This window comes from Psammomys obesus, unplaced genomic scaffold (assembly GCF_907164565.1).
Source record: "Psammomys obesus unplaced genomic scaffold, mPsaObe1.curated_primary_1811, whole genome shotgun sequence".
Taxonomy (NCBI): domain Eukaryota; kingdom Metazoa; phylum Chordata; class Mammalia; order Rodentia; family Muridae; genus Psammomys; species Psammomys obesus.
The window spans coordinates 7,742,304-7,764,157 of NW_026596152.1; the positions used below are offsets into that span (position 1 = coordinate 7,742,304).

Here is a 21,854-nt window from a genome sequence, read left to right on the forward strand (position 1 = left end):
AGGAGTTCCTGGGGAGAGGATTAGCCTTTTCTTTTTGGCAGATTGTATTTGAAATTTTATTGTTTTAGGGTGTGTGTGTGTTTGTGTGTTTGTGTTAAGAGAAGATTCAAACAGGTATCTGGTATCTAAGTAGATGAGTTTCATCTTGCCATTTTGTTTTTGTTTTTGTTTTGAGACAGGATTTTACTGTGTAGTCCTGGCTGACCTGGAACTTATATGTAGACCAGGCTGGCCTAAAACTCACAGAGATCCGCCTGCCTCTGCCTTTGCCATATTTTATCATCTGCTTATATGGTATAAAAGTCTTGTTTTATCTATCTGGCATTCAGGTAAGGTGTGCTTCTCATAACAGTGATATCTAGCTTTAACATTATTTTCAGCCTAAAGCATTATATGTGTTGAAATTTGTATGAAGCGGTTGCTTATAAAATCTTAGTTTTTTTTTTTTTTTCTTAAGTTTTCTTTAAATTTTGGAGATAGTGTCTTAAGTAGCCCACAGTGACCTTATAGCAAAGCTGACCTTGAACTTCAGCCTCCACCTGAGTGCTAACACTACAAAGATGCACTTTGTTATCTGTCTTGGCCAGGTTTCTTAAAGAACTTACAGAACTTTCACATTTTATGAGTTAAACATAAAATGAGTTACCAGGTTTTGTTCCCAAGACTTGAATTTATAGCTCATGGGATGCCTAAGCAGATAAAGGCACTTGCTGCTAGTCATGACTACCTGAGTTCAATCCCCAGAGCCCATGTGGTAGAAGGAGAGAACCTATTTCCCTAAGTGTCCTCTGCCATGCATCCACCTACATACATACACACACACGTAAACACACACACAAAATGCACAATGCACACATGTATACATGCATGCAGGCATGGGCGTGTGCATACACATGCACTCAATAAGTAAATGTAAAAATAATTTTTAAAAGAACTGAGTTTATAGTTTGACATTGACATTGAAAGTTCCATCTTTCCTTTCGGGTCTGGCTTTGAGTTGGATTGTTTTATTTCAGTTGGTTTTAAACTGCAAGGTATTTTGTACAGACATCTTGATGCCCCAGGACCAGAGTGTGTGATAGAGGGAAAGATGGAATGTTAGAGCACCTGAAAATAGAGAGTTTAGATTGGTATATTCTTATTGAATCAGAAATTTTTCTTTCTATCTTTGGCTTCTATATAAGATGCTTGAGAAAAGTGCACTAGTTAGGAAAGGACAGTCTGAACTTGCTGTGTTATCTATAGATGAATTTTGAGGAAAATCTCCAGGCTACAGTTACAGGAGATTGGAGTAGGCTGTGTAACCTCCAAATTTGTATGCAACTAAAAGCTAGTCCCATGATTTTGTTACTTACTGCCTTTTATGTTGGGATGGTTTATTTTATCTATCAGAGTCAAATTTCACTAACCTTGTTCCTCAAAACTTAGGACGTTCTGAGGTATTATCGACAAAAGAGGGAAATGGGCAGATGACTCAGCTTTTAGTGATATTGAATGCAGGTGACAGATGGTGAACATTAGACTGCAAATTAAAACAATGAAAACTTCTTTAACTTATACCACATGAATTTCTCTCATTTTCATTCTTTGCTAATAGTTCTGTGTTACAGGGTCTTTGTACATAGCTCACACTGGCCTTGAACTCATAATCTTCTTGCCTTGTCCTAAGTGTTGAGATTCTTAAGCATGTACCGCCACACCTGGCTTGTCACATGGAGTTCTGACATATAGGCTACTCTTAGCCTATGTTCATTTTTTTCTAACATTTTTTTTTCTTTTGCCTTTTGATCATTTGTAGAAATACATATCTATTATGTACATCAGATAATCAGAAGTAGGGGAGCCCAGAGGTAGATTTCATAAATGTTTCTTAGGGCTGCAGATCAGAATTACTTCTAAAACCTTCAGAAAATATTCATGAACATTCACGAATAAGAGCAAGGTACAGCATAGTATATATGTAGTATGCTGTCGTTATGTGATGTGATTATATGTGCATATGATGTTTGTAAAGGACACTGCTTTTGGTTGCTTTCCGGATGACAGCTAGGTAGCACATGGAGAAAAAGGATGTAAAATAGATTTGTGAATTTTGTAATCTTTGATACTTTTAAAAGCGTCTGTGTTAGATCTATTTTACTTATTTCTAAAATCACAAACCGCTAACCCTCTTTCTCCACCCAACAACCTACTAACTGTTGGTGCTTATCCTTCATCTGAATGAGCGCAGGTATGGAAATGAGGGCATGGTCCTGAGCGGTCTGAGTGCCTGCTTGTACTAAATATCTGCCTTGATATTAGCCAAAAGGCCACTGTAGAGGACAGCAGCTTCCGCTGTTGCCATGATGATTTTTGCTGCAGGAGCTGCTAAAATCTGTTCCTCTCATCTACCCGATTGTTAGTTGGGTGACCTCAGAACCTCCCACCCTCATGGTTGGTGACTTGTGCAGCTTTGGTCTTGGAGGAAACAGGCAGAAGCAGCAGCTAGTCAGCGCTTTTAACCCTGTACAACAGAAATGAAGTGAGTAGTAAGGGTAGTATGGTCATTTAAAGTACACAGCCTTTACATAGTTATATAGGTGATTTTTTTTTAAGTTTTTCCTCAAAATTGTTTTCAAGTTAGATTGAATGTCACTTCTCTGGAAAATGTTATTTTCTAAGCCTAATTCGGTAAAGACTGGAAAAAAAAAAAAGATGAAATAGGTTTGCTCACTATCCTCCCTCCATTATCTTTGCCTGAAAGTACAAAACCCTGGATTTGATCCCATCATGGAGGGGAACAACAACAAAGCTAGAGTAGAAAACAAAAATATCTAGTGGCCTGGGGGTGGACATTGGTTGGTAGAGTGGCAGCCTGGCACCGTAGGGTCAGCTACATAGCCAGGTCCGGGCTGTGCTGGGTGACATGAAACCCTGTCTTACTGTAAAAACCAAAATATGGCCGTTGTAGCTCATGTCTATGATCCTAGTACTCAGGGAGGCAGAGGCCAGCCGATTGCTGTTACTTCAAAGCCAGCCTGGTCTATAAAGCAAGTCTGGGACAGCCAGGGCTACACAGAAACTGTCTATGAAAAACCTAAAAAAATCCAAAGCCAGTGTGGTTTGGGGTTCACAAATATTAAATGGGGAGAGGGATAATGGATGTGTGTGTGTGTGTGTGTGTGTGTGTGTGTGTGTGTGTATCTAAAATATTAAATTAAATACACATGTGTATATATGTGTATATATTTTTATTTACTCTTAACACTTAGGGATAATTTTTTTCTTTTGGTTTTTCGAGACAGTGTTTCTTTGTATAGCTCTGGCTGTCCTGGACTTGCTCTGTAGACCAGGCTGCCCTGAAACTCAAGCGATCCACCTACCTCTGCCTCCTCAGTGCTATGATTTAAGGCATGTGCCACCGCCACCTGGCAAGTATTTCTATCTTAATTATGCTCATTCTTGGAACATAAACCTGTAATTATGTGCCAGGAAGGGAATATCTATACAGTAGTAGAAAGATCAAGATACCTCTCTTTATTTAGTCTATGAATTCAGTATTTACATGTTGTCTTCTAGAGGGTTTTTCTTTTTTTTGAGGCAGAGTCTTCTTAATTATTGCTCAGGCTGGCCTTGAACTTGTTCTCTATCCCAGACAGGCCTCTCCTGCCTCTCAGCCTCTTGAGGAGCTGGGATTATAAGCCTGTGTTTCAAGACCTGGCTTCATCCAGAGTTTTTATTGGACCTGAAAAAATGACTCCAGTACTTGAGTGAAAGACAAAATGTGCTATATGCAGAAGGCAAAGAGAAGCAACTACAAAACACAGTGAAGGGAAATTTGTTCCACCAAACATAAAAAAAAAAGTCACTATGCCATCCTGTTTCAAAAAGGGTCTGGGCTTGTGATAGGGCTTAGCTTTAAAGCACAGTGCTTGCCCTACAGGCCTGAGGACTTGAGTTTGACCTCTGAAACCCATGTAAAGGCAGAAGGAGAGCAGTGACTGCACAGATTGGGGGGGGCAGTCTGTGGAGTCACTCTCTCCGGTAGCATTATGTATACTGTCAATGTGTGTGCACACATTATTATTATCCCTAAGTGGGTGCTTTTTAAATTACATGTGTATTATAAATATTTTGTTTGTAATATATGCTCATTTTCGAGGAAATGTCAACATTTGTGAGTTGTGTCTGTTCTGAATTGTGTGTTCTGAATTGTGTAGCTGTAGCTACTGTAACTATAGTTTTTTGTTATGTACAGCATAGGCTATTGACTAGAGTTAAATGTTTCTGAAACTTGTCTTATTGTGGTGCCATAGTAAATGCCTTGTAGGGTATTCACTTGATTACTGAAGAGTAACAAAAATGGCATTTTATTCAAGTATTTTTATTTTTTATTTTTTTATTCAAGTGTTTTATTGGGACAATTAAATGTCAATTAGGAAAGAAAACACAGTTATGCCTGTTTTTTTGTTTTGTTTTGTTTTGTTTTTGGGAAAAGAAAACCTATGAGTATTTCAGAAGATAGATGTTAAAAATAAACCCTAGTACTTGAATTTTTTAGAATGTAGGAATGGAGAAAATCTTTCAAAAATTGAAATAAGCTGGCTGTGTTGGCACAAGCCTTTAATCCCAGCACTCAGGAGACAGAAATAGGTGGATCTCTGTGAGTTCGAGGCAATTGTGGACTACAAAGTGAGTCCAGGACTGCCAAAGCTACATAAAGAAACCCTTTCTTGAAAAACAAATAAACAACAACAAAAAAGTTGAAACAACTATTCCAGAACAAATAGTTGTCACATAAAGATGGATGTGATTAATATTTAGTATGTATCTGTGTATGTGTCTATATATGTCTATATATGTATATATTCATATATACATATAGACACATACCATATATATATACACATACATACACACTCACATACAACTACATAATATACCGTATACATATATGTACATATATTTCCAGACAACCTGCCAAACCTACTTGTTTACTTTGCTCTCTCTTATCTTCGTCGTCTCTGTCCCACACTCCCTCTGTCTTCTTCGGTCTCCTTGACTTTGCCAAGTTTGCTTTTGCCTTGGGCTTATGTAATTCCATTTATGTAGACTGGGGCTGTTTTAGAAACTAGGGCATTTGACATTCTAGCTGAGACTGTCTTTCTATGATCATTCTTGCCTATCCTGTTCACCTATTTATTCTCTTATTTACAGCATTTTCTTATAAATATGATAGTATTTTCTACTTTGCAAAGATTGCTTCTTACTGTCTTGTTTCCCCTCATAGTAATGTAATATGCCTTGGCCATTCTGTGCTAGGGATTAGAGCAGTATATGTGTATAGAGGTGTGTAGAAAATATGGCATTTTACTTTTACTTTTAAAATTTTATTATGACAACAGTATAGGTATGTAGAATGTTAACATAGAAATATTATACAGAAATCATACATAAAAATGTGAATATATTTAATGCTACTGAACAGTTTCATGTTTTATCATAGTTAGAAAACAACAATTACCCTCTCTATATACCCTTGTTATTTTATTATCAGTTTATAGACATGACATTTAGGTTGTTTCTAAGGTCATAGTAAAAATCTTAGTCTGAATTAAGTAAAGGAGAGCTTTTAATTAAGACAAGGAAAGTCAGATGCTTCTCATGGACATTTACCCAGGAAAGAAAAAGCAAAGCACTGTCTTAGGGGCTACAGTATCTTCTGTAGCTACCATAGTCTGTATAAAGGAAAAGATAACATTGTTTATCAAACTTTAAAACTTCTTTTAAGTAAATATAAGAGAGCTTTGACTGGCAATTGTGGTTTTGTTTGTATAGCTACAGTTATAATTTATTAGAATACTTCATGTTTTAGTACTTAAGAATTCTCTTTTTCTGTCCTGTGTAGGTTGTTTCCTAGAAACATGGTTGTTTGCTGGAGTTGACTCACCCAGTGAGGACGTCTTTACTGATAATGTCAAGTTCAGGTTACCCTCCCAATCAAGGAGCTTTCAGCACAGAGCAAAGTCGTTATCCTTCACATTCTGTCCAGTATACCTTTTCCAGCACTCGACACCAGCAGGTAAGGCATAGTAGCTGTCAAGAGGTATATATACATTGTGTTTTTCCTGTGTAATAGATTTATTATTAAGGGATTGTGCTTCTTACAATTTTTTTTTTTTTTTAAATGGCAAGAATCATTCACAGCCAGGTGTAAAACATGCCTATAATTCCAGTACTTGAATATCAAGGGCTGGAGGATGGGAGGGAGTTCAAGGACCCCCCCCCCCCCCGGCTGTGTAGCATGTTTGAAGCCAGCCAGGGGTAAATTAGACTCCATCTAAAAAATATACATTATATATATATAAATATATTATATATATATATAAATATATTTAATATATATACATACATCCCCAAAAATTATTTTTTATACACATAGACACACACATACATCCATTCATCCATTTATGAGGAGCTGAAGTTTGAGAATTAGTTATTTGTCTTTTTCTTACTGTGGGTTTCTGTTAGATTCCAGAGATTAAATGTCTTTCTTAAATTATTTTTACATTTATTTATTTTTGTGTATGCACATGACTGTAGTCAGTTATCTCTTGCTCCCATGTGGGTTCCAAGGATTGATTTTAGGTTGTCAGGCTTGGCTGTAAGCGCCTTCATCTGCTGAACTGTCTCACCAGCCTATCTCTCTGATTGTGATTGTAGAAATTATTCACAGGAGAGAATGAATTGTCTCCAATTTCTAGGATAACAACCATATTTATATTCTATGTTCTGGTTGAATTTTAAGTTGGCTAGATATTTGGCTTCTCCTTACTTTTAGAATAAACACCTCTACCTCAATGAGAGATTTGATGGTAGAAAGGTAAGAAAGTTTTTGTGAGTAAAAACTTTTTGAAAATGAAATATGAGGTGAAACTGCCAGCTTAATAGAGAAAGGCTAGCAATGTAAGAGATATAAAGAAGACTATAAAAGAAATGTTGGGTGTGGTGGCATTTGGCTGTAGCCCTAGAACTCAGCAAGCAGGTGTATTTCAGGTTCAAGGCCAGTCTGGAATACATACATAGACAGACTCTGTCCCCAAAATAAACAGAATAAGGAAAGGAAGAAATGTGTCTTAGAGTTTCTATTGCTAAGTTAAAACACCATGACCATAAGTAACTTGATGAAGAAAGAGCTTTTTGTTGTTGTTATGTACTTGCTTTTGTTTTTTGTTTGTTTTGTTTTAGTTTTTGAGACAGGGTTTCTCTGTGTAGCTTTGGATGTCTGGAACTCACTCTGTAGACCAGGTTTGCCTCTAACTTAGAGATCTACCTGCCTCTTCCTCCCAAGTGCTGGGACTACAGGTGTGTGCCACCACCACCATTGGCTGGAGAAAGTTTATTTCATCTTAACAATTCTCAGGTCATACTCCATCATTGAGGAAAGGGTGGGCAGAAACCTGGAAGCAGGAGCTGAAGCAGAGGCCATGAAGGAAGGCTCCTTCCAAGTGTGTTTCTTAAGGTTTGCTTGGCTTGCTTCTTTATACACCCCAGGACTGCCTGCCCAGGTGTGATATTGCCACAGGAAGCCGAACCTTTCACATCTGTCATCAATTAAGACAATGTCCATAGGTCAGTTTGTTGGGGCATTTTCTCAATTGAGGTTTACTCCCAGTAAGTCTAACTTGTGTCAAGTTGACATAAAACTTGACGGCACAAAATGAAATGATCATCTTGGAGGATAAAAAAGGAGATTTTTCAGTCAAAATACTGTAGTATTTCTGAAGACTCCTTTGAAATATAGTTCTGCTTTGGAGTGAGAATGGGTATCCATATGTCTCTGCAGAAACGTAATTCACTTGCATGTTTCTGTTGTTGCTATTTTGGCTGAACTTGCTTTCTGTTGATTGAGTGTTTAGGCTTTATTTTTTCCTGCCCCAATGCTATTCATATGATTCCTGATTTTCTGGATTATTGTTCTGCTTTGCTATGTTTGTTCATATTACTGTGTATGTTTCTGTGTGCTATAGTACACTTTTGGAGGTCGGAGGACAACTTGAAGGAGTGGGTTCCCTTATTGTTCTTTGATCAGAAATTGTTTTAGCTTAGCCTTGTGACTTTTCACTCTGCAGAGATTGATGGGAATAAAAAAATCATGTTTAATTTTTTTTTTTTTTTTTTTTTTTTTTTTTTTTTTTTTTTTTTTTTTTTACATGTAACTCTCTCCTCTCTAGGAAGTCTTTAGAAATTCTGACTTCTCCAAACCTTTATCACTGTGTCCTCAGTAACTGTGATTATTAGGCCCTGTTTGAATACCCAGGACTATAAACTTTAAAATTGATCTGAGTAGGAAGCCTACAAGTAATTAAAATTTTCTCAGAGGTAACCTCTTGTATGGCCTGTTGCCCACAGTCTGAAATTAGTTTCTTTGATTTTCTTCTTTTAATTTTTTGAGTCAGGATCTATCTGTGTAGCTTTGAACTCCTCATATAGCTCAGGTTGAGTGCTGGGATTCTAGACATACACTATTGTGCCCAGTGACAGTCTGCCATTTGACTTTTCTAAAGTTTCCCCAAATCCCGTCCCCTCCATGAGACAGTCTAGACAATGGAAGCTGCTGTGCGTTGTTGCATCATCCTCTTTTTTCCCCATTCTTTTTTGATTGATTCATTTTGCTGAATGTGTCTTTCAGGACTCAGACTATGGCTTAGTGACACACTGGGTTAAATCTCTGCCATCATCTATACAAAACAAAACCCCAAAATCTTTCAGAGAGTGTCAGTGGCTAATGTGTTTCCAAATTCTTGAATTCTGAAAATGTCATCATCCTAAACTTGAATAAATGATGATGTTGTTACTGAACTTGAAAATTCTCCTTGGAACCTGCTCTGTGCTGTTGCTTGTTTGTATCTGTTTGTGTTTGCCAATGAGAAGTCTGTTCTTATCTTTATTTGTAGGAAACCTATGGTGAGTTTTTTTGAAACCTGTATAAATCTTTTCTTTATTGTTGGTTTCCTGCATTAAAAAATTAAAATTGCAGGGTTGGAGAGATGGCTCAGTGCCTGTTCTTCTGCCTGTTCTTCCAGAGGACCTGGGTTTAATTCTTAGCGTCACGTGGCAGCTCACAACTGTCTGTAATGCCAATTCCAAGGCATCTGACATTTCCACACTAATGCACATAAAATAAAATAAAAGTATTAAAATTTATTTATTTATATATGTGTTTGTGCTCACAAGTACCATAGTACATATGTGGAAGTCAGACAACTTGGAGGTGATTCTCTCCTTTTACCATGTGGGTTTCAGGGATCGAACATAGGTTTTTCAAACCTGGTAGCAGGGACTTCTACCTGCTGAGCCATCATACCAGCTCTCTGTTTTTAATGTATTGACTGTGAACTAAGTTTTAAAATATAACCTGTTTTTCTCCTTGGTTCTTTTAAATCTAAGGGTTGTCATTTCTTGCTTGAGAAAAATGGTGCGTTATTTTTTAGAATATTGCCTGTTACCTGTGGTGGTGGGTATTTTTTGTTACTATATTCTGAAAGACTTCCTCAGCTCTCATTTACTGCTTTTGTAGCTTTAACTACCATTTGAATTTTAGTGACGAAAGATCACTGATACTCATTCTTTTTGAAGTTATTGTTGTTGTTATTAGTAATTAGTAATATTTACTTGTGACTGATTAGCATGGCTTTTTAAAGATCTAATTTGTTATTTTTATTGTCTCTGGGTGTGTCTGTGCATGTCAGTGTAGTGGCTGCAGAGAAAGGCCTCAGTTAGATCTCCTTGGAGCTGGAGTCCCAGGCAGTTGTGAGTGCCCAGCATGGGTGTTAGGACCTGGTCCTCTGTGAGAGCAGTGCATGCGTTATGCTCTTAATTGCTGACCCATCTCTCCAGCCCAGTATATTTGTTTTGAAACCAAGCTCTTATGGTTGCTCCCTTCCTCAAATATTTAAAAAGTAGAAGAAGCACCTCCTTCCCCATTAGATCAACACCCTCTTTTGGCTTCTCTGGGCACCAGGCACACATGGTACATTAAGTACATGTAGCCAAAGCACCCATACACATTTTAAAACAAAAACAACACTCTTTTAGTTGTGATAGAAGAAACTAGTACTCTTAATAATTTGATTTTCTAGATTTCAGTTTCTTCATTTATAAATAAACATGGGCCTCACCTAAAGAGATAACCTCTGTGTTTCTGCCAGCTAATTTGTTTTGAACTTAATACTGGAATGCTTACTTTTCTTTTTTTTTTTTTTTGAGATAAGGTCAAAGTCTAGGTCTCCCTATATATGTAGCCTTGGCTGGCCAGGCTAGTTTTGAATTCAGAGATCTGCCTGCTTCTGCCTCCTGATTGTTGGGATTAAAGGTGTGTGCTATGGCCATCACAACTGGCCTTTTCTTTTCTTTTCTTTTTTTTTTTTTTTTTTTTTTTTTTTTTTTTGTTTCTTGGAGAGGGTCTTATTATGAAGCCCTAGGCTGGCCTGGCTAGAATCAAACTCTATGTGATACACTTGCCTTGTATCTTGAGTGCTGGGAATCACACATTTGCACTTTGAGATTTCAGACTGGACACATGGATTTGAGACTTTCTCATCTGAGTAATATAGATTGAGAGTTACTGAAATATATTATTAGATCAATAAAATAGAAATAGAGATTTTATTTTGAATTATTTTTAAGAATAATGATTAAGATGCTGAGCCAGCAAGATGGCAGTGCCTGACAACTTGAGTTCAATATCCATAACCCACATGGTGGAAGGAGAGAATTGGCTTTCATAGGTTGTCCTCTGACCTTTACATAAATGCTACGGCTTATGTACAACCTGTACCACCTCCACAGTAAATTAAATAAATGTAAACAAAATTTAAATAAGGGATTGGAAAGATGGCTCAGTGGTTAAGAGTGCTTACTGTTCTTTCAGAGGACTGGAGTTCTTTTTCTAGCACTCCCATCCATAATTCCAGCTTCAGGGTTTCCAGCATCTTTTAGGCTCTGAGAGCATCCACTGCATGTGTGCATACATAAGCACAGGCATTCACATACACATAAAGGAAAAAACTCTAGATGTAATTAAAATGGAGGTGAAAAATTGGCTCAGTAAAGAATTAAAATTGTCATTGCTATTTGTTTTCGTACTTACTGGTTCTTAATTACTTGGTTTAACTTCATATGGTATTCTTATTTGTGATTAATTGTTAAACTTATGATTATTTTAATACCAGGAGTTTGCAGTCCCTGACTATCGCTCTTCTCATATTGAAGTTAGTCAGGCATCACAGCTTTTACAGCAACAGCAGCAGCAGCTTCGAAGACGACCTTCCTTGCTTTCAGAATTTCACCCAGGTTCTGACAGGTAATGTGATTTCTTTTATGTTTCTACTTAAGATTAATTGAAATATAGAATTTGTTTATTAATTTAAAGTTTTCACTTACAAAGCTATCGTAGGTGTTTTAGTTGTGTTTTGAGTTTTTGTTTTGTTTTTGGAGATAGGGTTTCTCTGTGTAGCCCTGGCTGGCCTTGAACTCAGAGATTCACCTGTCTTTGCTTCCTGAATTCTGGGATTAAAGTTGTGTGCTGCCACCACCCAGCATGTTTTGAGCGCCTGCATTGGTTTTCTTTGCACTCTAGAGCCTCCTTTTCAGTCTCCCATGTGCTGTCAGATTACATGTCTTGACCATAACATCTGCTTTATATCTATTATTTTTTTAAATTTATTTATCTTTGTTCCATTAAGAAATTATATGTTCAGGTTTTTTTGATGGTTGTTTTTAAATGAGAATTTGTTTTACTTCATTTATATATATAAGTAAACGTGCAATGGTGCATTTGTGTAAGTCAAGACAATTTGGTGTCAAAGGTTAGTTTTCTTCTCTATGTTACGGATTTTGGGTTTTCACCCTTGGTGGCAGTCACCTTTATCTGCTGAACCATATCTCCAGCCCCATTTTTTGTTAGTGTTGAGACAGGATCTTAGTTGTAGTCTTGGCTAGCTTGGAACTTGCTATGTAGACCAGGTTGGCTTTAATTTCACAGAGATCTGCCTGCCTCTGCCTTCTGAGTGCCACCATGCTTGTTTCATTAATAAAGTTTATTCTTTGACAGTTATACGCTGTATTGGTCACTTCCTCTTCTTTCCTGTTTCTCATTTCTGTGGGCCCTCTCCTTCCTGCAAATCATGTTCCCCTATTTACTAGTTTTGCTTTGTTTTGTGTTTTAGAATTTTACTAGTGCCATCTGTGTGATTAAACACCAGAGCCTGGTGGGCTCTCTAGTGGATATGCAACTAGATACTTGTGTCCCCTTCCCCCTCATTTGTGGGTTGCTTTTATGGTAGGCCACCATGCATCCTTTCCTCCTCTATACCTGACTGTTAGGAGGACTCAGCTTTTGTGGACTCAGAGCCAGTATATGCTGTTGCTGTGACTTATGGTTGCCATGACCATGTCATACTTGGAAGATGGTATTTAACCCCTTTTCCCATCCTTTGGCTATTGCATTCTTTCCATCTTCTCTTCTACAGGGTTCTCCAAGACTTAAGAGGGTGATGTAAATTTCTAGTCTTTATCTGCACAGTTTGTGCAGTCATGGTTCTTTGTGTTTGCCTTTGTTCTCGTAAAGATTCTCTGTTTCAGCCTGTCTGTGGGTAAAACATAGATATTTAGGAGATGTTTTGCTGCAATATCAGCTCAGCTAAGTGGCCACTTCAGCTTCTCCTGAAGGGTCTAAGACCTTCTCAGTCATGGGTTTGAAACAGATACACATACAATATTAGGTGTGGAATTCCTCTAGTAGAACAAGTGCCAAATCCAGTTAGGAAACTCTTGGTGATGAGGCCAGGTCCACAGGCCAGGATCTAGGGATGGAAGGTTGAGGGAGATTAAGGTTCAGAGTGGCTGACAAATGCTACATAGTTTATTATAGGCAAAAGTATGTACCCTGGGTCCCAAGGACATTTTATACAGAGTCACACAAAAGTGACTTCTCTCCAGAACTGGTTACATAATGAGTTGTATAACGGTCACCTTTATTGCTTACTCATGGTTCTTTGAACATACTATAGTAGTGGCCATTTGAACTAAGTAATTTCTAATGTCCATAGCAATGCCATGTTATATAAACTTTTGTCTGGCTGTTGGGCCTTTATTTCCTTAGTTGTTATCCTTGTAACACAGCACATCTTGCTTGACATGTTGATATTATAATTTGTAGGTTTAGAAGTTGGGTTAGTCTATCCAGTGTCTTCACCAGTTTGCCTACATTGCACCATCTGGTACCATGAGGGCTCTAGCAGAGGGCCAGCTAGCAGAGACAAATCAGTCCCGTTTCAACTTAATTTCCATCTTGTATCCAAAGTTTATTGTGTCTGCAGAAGTAGGGTCATACCAGCTAGATCTGGTGGGTAGCCAAGACAAATGACAAGAGCCTGTTTTGTTTTGGTGGCCTCTGGAGCCTCCCTGGCCAACTCCCACAATGGGGTCCCACATTTGCTACTGGAGTTTTTGTTTAGTGACCCTTCTTGGACCTGCATCGTCTAGTCTTAGGGCTATGCCTTTACACTCTCTTTTGTTTTCTTAGGTAACCATGTGTGACTTAGTTATGGTTTCTATTGCTGTGAAGAGACACCATGACCATGGCAACTCCTATGAGAATAACATTTAATTGGAATTGGCTTACAGTTCAGAGGTTTAGTCCATTACCCTCATGGCAAGAAGCATGGCAGCACACAGGTAGACAGGGTGCTGGAGAAGGAACTGGGAGTTCTCCATCCAAATCTGTAGGCAGCAGGAAGAGAAAGAGCCTGGGCTTGGCTCAAGCATCTAAAATTCTAAAGCCTGCTTCCAGTAACACAATTCCTCCAGTAAGGCCTCACCTACTCCCAACAAGGACACACATCTTAATAGTGCCATTTCCTCTGAACCTCTAGGGGCCATTTTTATTCAAATGACTACACTGTGGTTTTTTTCCATACCCTTTCTATTTTGTTTGACTCTCTTCCTTTTCCCCATTCCTTTGCCTCTTTCATCCACATCCCTCTCTTTGTTGATATTTTCCACTCCCAACACTCCACCTCCCCAGTTTAGCCTATATGATACTGTCTTGCCTTCCATGACTTCCACACCACTGTTCTTTTTCTGATTTCTTAGGTTCCTGAGTACTCCAGATAAACATGCAAAACTAAAGAGTCAGGACCAGGGTTCATATACAAGAGAAAACGTGATGTTTGTCTTTCTGAGTCTCAGTTACCTCACTCAGTATAATTTCCTGTTCCATTCATTTTCCTGCAAGTTTTATACTTTGATTTTTCTTTATAGTTGCATAAATTTTGTTATCCACTCATCACATGATAGACATTTGGTTGGCTCCATCTTTCTAATTGTTGTGAATAGAGGTTCAGTGAATAGGGATGTGGAGATGTCTTGTAGAATTAGACACTCTAGGGTTTATGCCCAGGAGTGCTATAGCTGGGTCATGTGGTAGGTCTATATCTACTCTGTTGAGGAATCTCTAGGCTGATTTTCAAAGACAGTGCATATGTTGTGCCCGAATCAAGATACCCCAAAAGACCACCGCCAGGAGCCAAGTCCACAAACCACATGAGGATCTTTTTATCATCAATCATTACAAGCTGCAGCTTGGGCTCACAACACCCACCGCTGAAACAGTGAGAGCCAAGAGCCCTGTGCTCAGGTTAGTTGGGGGATTTAAAAATTCTGGTTTCTCCCATCATGCCCAATGCAGGGGCGATTCCCGCCTGGCAAGCATCTATTGGTCAAAATGCTGCATTTTGAATTGATTGGCTATAGGAAGGTCTTCAAACCATTAATGATTTGGTGTCCCTCCCTAGGGGGATGGGACAGTTTCATAGCAACTGTATCCCTAGTGAGTGGGGAAGGCGGGTTCTTCCCCTCAGGGCATTGCTGGACTTCACCCAGCTAGTTCAGGCCTTAAACTTTAATAATATCCACTGATTTTTAATCTTTTGGTCTCTCACATAAGTTTATACCCAGAATATAGAGTGTTCTTTAAATTTTAAATTAAATTCATTTTTATATGTGTGTGTGTGTGTGTATGTGTGTGTTTATGATAAAACCATTTTATTCAGAGGCGTGAGGGCTGAGGAGGCTAGGGGAGTCTCTAATGTCCTTAGTAGGTCAGATCTCCCCGGTCTTTTCACCTCTAACCACCATTTTCACTCTTAAAGTTGTTGGTTTCAAAATAAATTTTATTAGGGGCCTAGAGATATCTCTTAGTGGTACAGCACTTGCCAGAGACACTTGAGATCTCAATTTCTGTCTCCAGCACAGGAAAAAAACAAAACAAAACATTGTATATATTTAAGTATGTAAAGGACGTTACAAAAAAACAGATGTAGATAATACAAAGGACATTCACTAGAACAAATTAACATACCCATTCTCTCTCTTTGGTGGTGGCAAGAAGCTATTCTTGTACCATTTAGCAAGAATCCCAAATGCTGGAGAGATGGCGCAGAGATTTAAGAATATTCCTTGCTGTTGCAGAGAATTCTGGTTTAATTCTGTGTTTAAGTATGTGTCTGGCTTATTTCAATTAATCTAATGTCTTCTAGGCACATCAATATTGTAATTAAAGGAAGATCTCATTTTTTTTTAAAGACCTGAGTATTTTTCGTGTGTGTGTTTATACATACCATGCAGTTTATTTGTCCAGAAACAAATACTTAAAAGTTATTTTGTCTTGGCTGTTGATACTGCAATGAACAAGTACAAATATCTTTATTTCTAGAAATTGTCATATTTTGTTTTATAGTTTGTTTGGATTTGCAATGCCCAAAGAGTCCAGAAGAGGACACTGTATCTCCTAGGGCTGTAGTTACAGATAATTATAAACTATCATGTGGTGCTAGAAATCAAACTTGTTCTTTTGGAAGAACAGCCAGTGCTCTTTACCACAGAACCATCCCTTTAGCCCAGTAATAGGGTGCTGATGGGATGTAGTATCTCATTGCAATTTTGATTTGCATTTTCCTATTAACAGTATGCTATTTCACATACTTCTTGGTGGTCTTATTTTTTTATTGTTTAGAAAAATATGTAGCCAGGACTTGTGCTTCTTTTGAAATTGTGATTTGTGTGTGTTTGTGTCTGTGTGAAAGTAGTATATGAAGGCTAGAGGTAGATTTCACATGTTTTCTGTATTTGCTTCCTTTCCCTGCCCTCAGGCAGACTGTGAGTAGGTTTTGATGATATAACAGGTACACAAGTTACCAAAGCATACAACTTGGTTGGTGAAGCCTCATCCTCATTATTTTCTTGACAAATGTACATATATACAATATAGACTATTCCTTATTCCCTTGTGGAGCCTGTCATCGTTACTTGCATCTGGAGTCCCTTCTCCTTCATGGCAGATTTATGGATTTCTTTGAATGCCTGAGGGGCAAACTTCTTGACGTCCGCTTAAAGTCATGTGATTCTGAATGTAATGGTGCATTCTCAGATCACCAACTTTTTGATGCCAGAATAGCTTTTTTCATTCTACTCTTCTTTGCTGGTCCCAAGTTGAAACCCTGCCTGCTTTAGTGTTTGAGATGGGTTCTCTCACTGAAACAGCAATTCCAGTAGTCAGTTCATTTCCTATCTTCATACATGGGTCCTTATGCTTGTGTGGCAGCTGTAAGTGACTGAGCCATTTTCTTAGCCTCAGGTGATTAATTTTTCTTTTGTGTTTTTGAATTATTTATAAAATTTGGATATCAGATATGATTGCAAATTTTTTTAGTTTACTGTTTCACTTTATTGATTTGATGTGTAGAAACTTTTGGGCTTGATATAATCCCAATTATTTATTATTGCATTAGTGGCCTGAGATTTATTATGTTAGCCAAAAATAAAAAATAAAAAAATAAACCACTGCCAAGGCCAATGCGTGCCATAGTTTTCCCTGTCTGGCCTCATATTTAATATTTTTCATTTCAGTTGATTTTTGTGTTTTGTATGTCTAATTTCATTCTTTCCCGAGCATAATGTGTTGAAAAACTTTTTTTCCCTGTCATGATCTCTTGCTACTCTTGTAAAAGATTGGCTTACTATACATGTTTGGATTTGTTTTTGGGCGTTCCATTCCCTCTGCTAGTCTAAAAAGTTTTAGGTCATGTTTTGTTTTGAAGCATATATGGGCGTTTTGCCTGCATGTTTGTTTGTGCAAACATATGGTACCTATGGAGGCCAGAAGAGGACCTTGGGTTGTCTAGAACTGGAGTTATATGTGGCTGTACATTGCCATTGGGTGCTGGGAATCAAACTTGTATCCTTTGAAAGACCAGCCTATGCTTTTAACTACTAAAATGTTTCTTCAGCCCCTCAACATCATGTTTTTTATTATTTAAATCAAGAAGTATGGTGTCTTTCACAATTGTTTTGACATTTGGGACATTTTATGTATGTACATGGAATATTTTTACTATGGATAGTATTGTGTGTATATATTGCTTTAGGCCAGTGGTTCTGAGCGTATGGGTTGTGACCCCTTTAGTGAACCTCTGTCTTCAAAAAGATTTATATTATGATTTATAACAATAGCAAAATTACAGTTATGAAGTAGAAATGAAAATAATTTTATGGTTGTGGTTACTGCAACGGTCTTAAAGGGTCACAGCATTAGGAAGGTTGAGAACCACTGCTTTAGGTAATTTGAACATTTAAAAAATGTTCTACTGATTGTCCAGTGAAATGGCCCAGTGGGTAATAGTGCATGCTGCCAAGCCAGATGGCCTGGGTTGGATGCTCAGAACCCACATGATAGAGGGAGAGAACTGACTCCAGAGGCTGTCCTCAGACCCACATGATAGAGGGAGAGAACTGACTCCAGAGGCTGTCCTCAGACCCACATGATAGAGGGAGAGAACTGACTCCAGAGGCTGTCCTCAGACCCACATGTGCACAGGGATATACATGTGCCCTGGCACGCGTGCACATGCACTAAGTAAATAAATATAATTAAATCAATTCTAGTCCATCAACATGGGGGTTAGCTTTCTCTTTTGTGTTAATTTTTTTTAATCATTGAGCAAATACATAAACACACTTAAAAAGAAAAAGGACTAAAATCTTGTATTAAGAAAAAGTGTACATTTGAAAAGCTTCAGGGAAGGAATTAGAAGAATCTTGAATGACTTGACCTCCCATTTCCTGTCTTTACTCCAAAAGAAATAGTGTTGATAAGAAAAGGAAATAATTTAAATCCTCAGATTTAAACAGGGTAATGGGAAATGATTTGTTGATAATTTCCATTCTGCCACCTGGTTTCCCAGCAGCTTCCTGAACAGCACTCATGATATGTCAGTTTGTGAGGTGTTTACATGTCTGCCACAGTGGACTAGGAGTCTCAACAAAGGGTATTAGAACAAGATTGATTTTTCTCTTCTTTTTCCCTTGTGCTGTGGAAAATATTTAGGAAGCCATGCCCATCACAACTTCTAGCCCAGAGCAGGCAAGCACTAGACATTCAACAAGACAGTGGCAAGGAGAACTCCCTGGACAATTTTCACACCAAAGAAAAGGTCTGAAGTAAGGCTGCAGAGTGCTCTGTGCAAAAGAAAAGAGAGGGCACAATTCTGAATATATTATTAAAATTCAAGGATGAGTAAATGATTAGGAGGAATTCAGACAGCAATACAGGTCTCTTTCAGGGTAGAATAGTGTCTGTTTCTAAACTTGAATAGAGCTCAATCTAGTGACAAGAGATAATGAAACAATAGCTTAAAGTTTTGAGAAGAAGAAGCTAGATGATTGTGGCACATGCCTTTACTTTAATCCCAGCGCTCAGAGGCAAAGGCAGGCAGATCTCTGAGTTTGAGACCAGCTTGGTCGACAAAATGAGTTTCAGGGCAGACACAGAGAAACCCTGTTTTGAAAAAACAAAAACAAAAAAGCCAAAAAGTTCCAAGAAAAAGAAGTTGAGATTCAAGAATATTATACCAGACAAGATTAATCCATAAAGCAACAGGCAGATACGTTTAGATAGGAAAGCACTGAGCATCTAAAGCTTAGAGAATTTGTAGGCAATGGAATCAGCTAAACAAAGAACGAAAGCCTATGTTAAGGACTGGTAGGTATAAACTTGTGTAATTTCTTTTTTTTTGGGGGGGGGTTGGTTTTTGTTTCTGTTTTTTTCATCCAGGGCTGTGTAATTGAGCCCTGGCTATCCTGGATGCCCTTTGCGAACTAGGCTGGCCTGGGGGCTCACAGACATCCGCCTCTGCCTCCCAAGTGCTGGGATTAAAGGCGTGCCCCAGCATGCCCTGCCACCTATGTATATTAAAGGCATGTGCCGCCACCATTGCGTTCTTTGAAAATGTACATGTATGCAGTGTATGTGGTCACATTCGACCTCCATCCTCCTCAGCTCCCGTCAGCACAGTTCTCTCCCCATTTTATTTCCTCCTCTTTCTCCTCTTGTTCCCCCTCCCCAATAACCCACTAAATCCCATAAGTGTTGCCTCTGTGTAGACCAGTGGGGAGTCATTACAAGGGCTTGGGCATCCCTCTTAAAGAAAAGTGGCTACACCCTGTCTGCAACCACTAACTGCTCTTTAGCCATGCTGGATCATCAGGAGCTTTTCCCCTCTCCAAGCTTGGAGTTTTGCGTGGCTGGATCTTTTGTGGGTAACCACAGCTGCTGTGAGTTCCTAAGTATGACAGCTGTGTCAGTTCCAGAGGCTAGCATTTCACAGCACTTCTCCTTAATTTGCTGGCTCTTCAATTATTTTTTTCTACTGTATGGGTGCTTTGCCTGCATGTGTACGTGTGTTACCACATCTATGTCTGGTGCTCAGTAGGGTAGAAGAGAGTTTTGGATCCTCTGGAACTGGAGTTACAGATAGATAGTTGTGAGTACCATGTATGTGGGTGCTGGGAATTGAACCAGGGTCCTCTAGGAGACCCACTCTCAACCACTGAACTTTCTTTCTAGCCCTAAGTCTTAAATAAATACTTTCTGTCTCCTCTGCTGTAATGGTCCCTGAGCTTTGGAGGGTTTATGTAATATATATGTTAATCCATAGCTGCACACTTATAGTAGCCTGTTAGCACTTTGAAGAGTTATGAGTTTCTGCATTATACACCACTCTCTACAATAAACCTTTCTGACCAAAGAGCAGTTTAAATCTCATGGAACCAAGAACTTGGGGCCAGCTGTGACTCATTCATAAATTACTTAGCAGAAGGGGAATCACTTGGTTACTTTAGCTTTGGATATTCATGCTCTTATTGCTTTTTTTTTTTTTTTTTTTTTTTTTTTTTTTTTTTTTTTTTTTTTTTTAATCCTTTTTTCCCCCTTTTGATTTTTCAACACAGCGTTGTTTCTGTCTAGCCTGGCTGTCCTAGAACTAGCTCTGTAGACCAGGCTGGCCTTGAACTCACAGAAATCTGCCTGCCTCTGCAATGGTTTAATGCGTCACTTAACAGTTTTCAAGTTTTTTTGATTTGTCTTTTTTTTCTCCTTTGGTATGTATTAGGCCTCAAGAAAGAAGAACTGGATATGAACAGTTTCACTCAGGCCCCTCACCTGTGGATCATGATTCCTTGGAGTCCAAGCGACCACGCCTGGAGCCAGTTTCTGATGCCCATTTCCAGCGTGTTAGTGCTGCAGTTTTACCTTTAGTTCATACGCTGCCAGAAGGGTTGAGGTCGTCTGCAGATGCTAAGAAGGTAAATGTTTGTTTCCTTGCTCTGTGGAGCTTAGGTCTATAATGTTAATGTAACTATATTTCAGGAAGAGTAGTGCCTAAAAGAAAAGCTCACATTACAGCAGTCTCTAAAGGTTAATGCTATGGAAGTAAAAATGTTAAGCAAAACTACAAACCACAGACTAAGTGCTCCAGATTTCAAAGTTGGTACATTTGGTAAGTGAAAACAATTTGAAGAGTTCAGTAAAGAAACCTCTGTTTACTAATTTTCATGCATTTTGTGCTGCTTTGCTGTACTGTAAAACATGGTCAGAGGTACTGAAGACTTGATTTTGTCACATTTATCTTATTTGTGTGGGGCCAGGGAGGGCTTATGCACGATGGCATGCATGTGGGGGACAGACGACAACTTTCGGGAGACAGTTCTCTGCTTCATCTGACACTTCACTATATAGATCAAGCTGATTCACCAGAAACCCTGTTGCCTCTGAATTCCCAGTATTCCACTGTACTGGAAAGTTTTGTCAAAATTTAAAAATACTTTTGAAGTTATTAATGTAGGATAGTACATCGGGTAAAGTTTTATCCAAGGTTTAATGATTTATAATTTTTATACAGAGAAAATGGTGTTAGAGTTATATAACTATTACCACCTAAGCTTTGGGTTCAGTTCCCCAGCAATGTATACATCAGGCATAGTGGTATGCATACTTATCCTTGACATGTCTGGGATACATGAGACCCTGTTTTTTGTTGTTAATTTTTAAAGAAAAGGAAAAAAAGAGATCACAAAGGACAAAATGTTCTGTAATTTACAACTGTGGATGACAACCTTCTCTTCTTAGTTGTTAACTGAAGCTGATTGTAGTTGTAGTTCTAGTGTGGCACCCAGTGTATATTGTGGAATGAATAAATCAAATAATTGACATATGCATTGCTTTCTTCTTCTTCTTCTTCTTCTTCTTCTTCTTCTTCTTCTTCTTCTTCTTCTTCTTCTTCTTCTTCTTCTTCTTCTTCCTCTTTTTCCTCTTCCTCTTCTTCTTCCTCTTCCTCTTCTTCTTCTTCCTCTTCTTCTTCTTCCTCTTCCTCTTTTTCCTCTTCCTCTTCTTCTTCCTCTTCCTCCTCTTCTTCTTCCTGTTCTTCTTCCTCCTCCTCCTCCTCCTCCTCCTCCTCCTCCTCCTCCTCCTCCTCCTC

The 21,854-nt window shown here is 38.4% G+C and overlaps 1 protein-coding gene across 1 annotated transcript in view; it reads left to right on the forward strand.

Annotated features, from left to right (window-relative positions):
* The window catches only part of Ncor1 (nuclear receptor corepressor 1), a 98,048-nt gene that overhangs the window by 13,056 nt on the left and 63,138 nt on the right, over nucleotides 1-21,854 (forward strand). Inside the window, exons 2-4 of the mRNA XM_055594005.1 lie at nucleotides 5,888-6,061; nucleotides 11,214-11,344; nucleotides 20,490-20,682. Coding sequence (XP_055449980.1) covers nucleotides 5,954-6,061; nucleotides 11,214-11,344; nucleotides 20,490-20,682 — 432 coding nt within the window. The 5' untranslated portion in view covers nucleotides 5,888-5,953. The remainder of the gene's footprint in view (nucleotides 1-5,887; nucleotides 6,062-11,213; nucleotides 11,345-20,489; nucleotides 20,683-21,854) is intronic.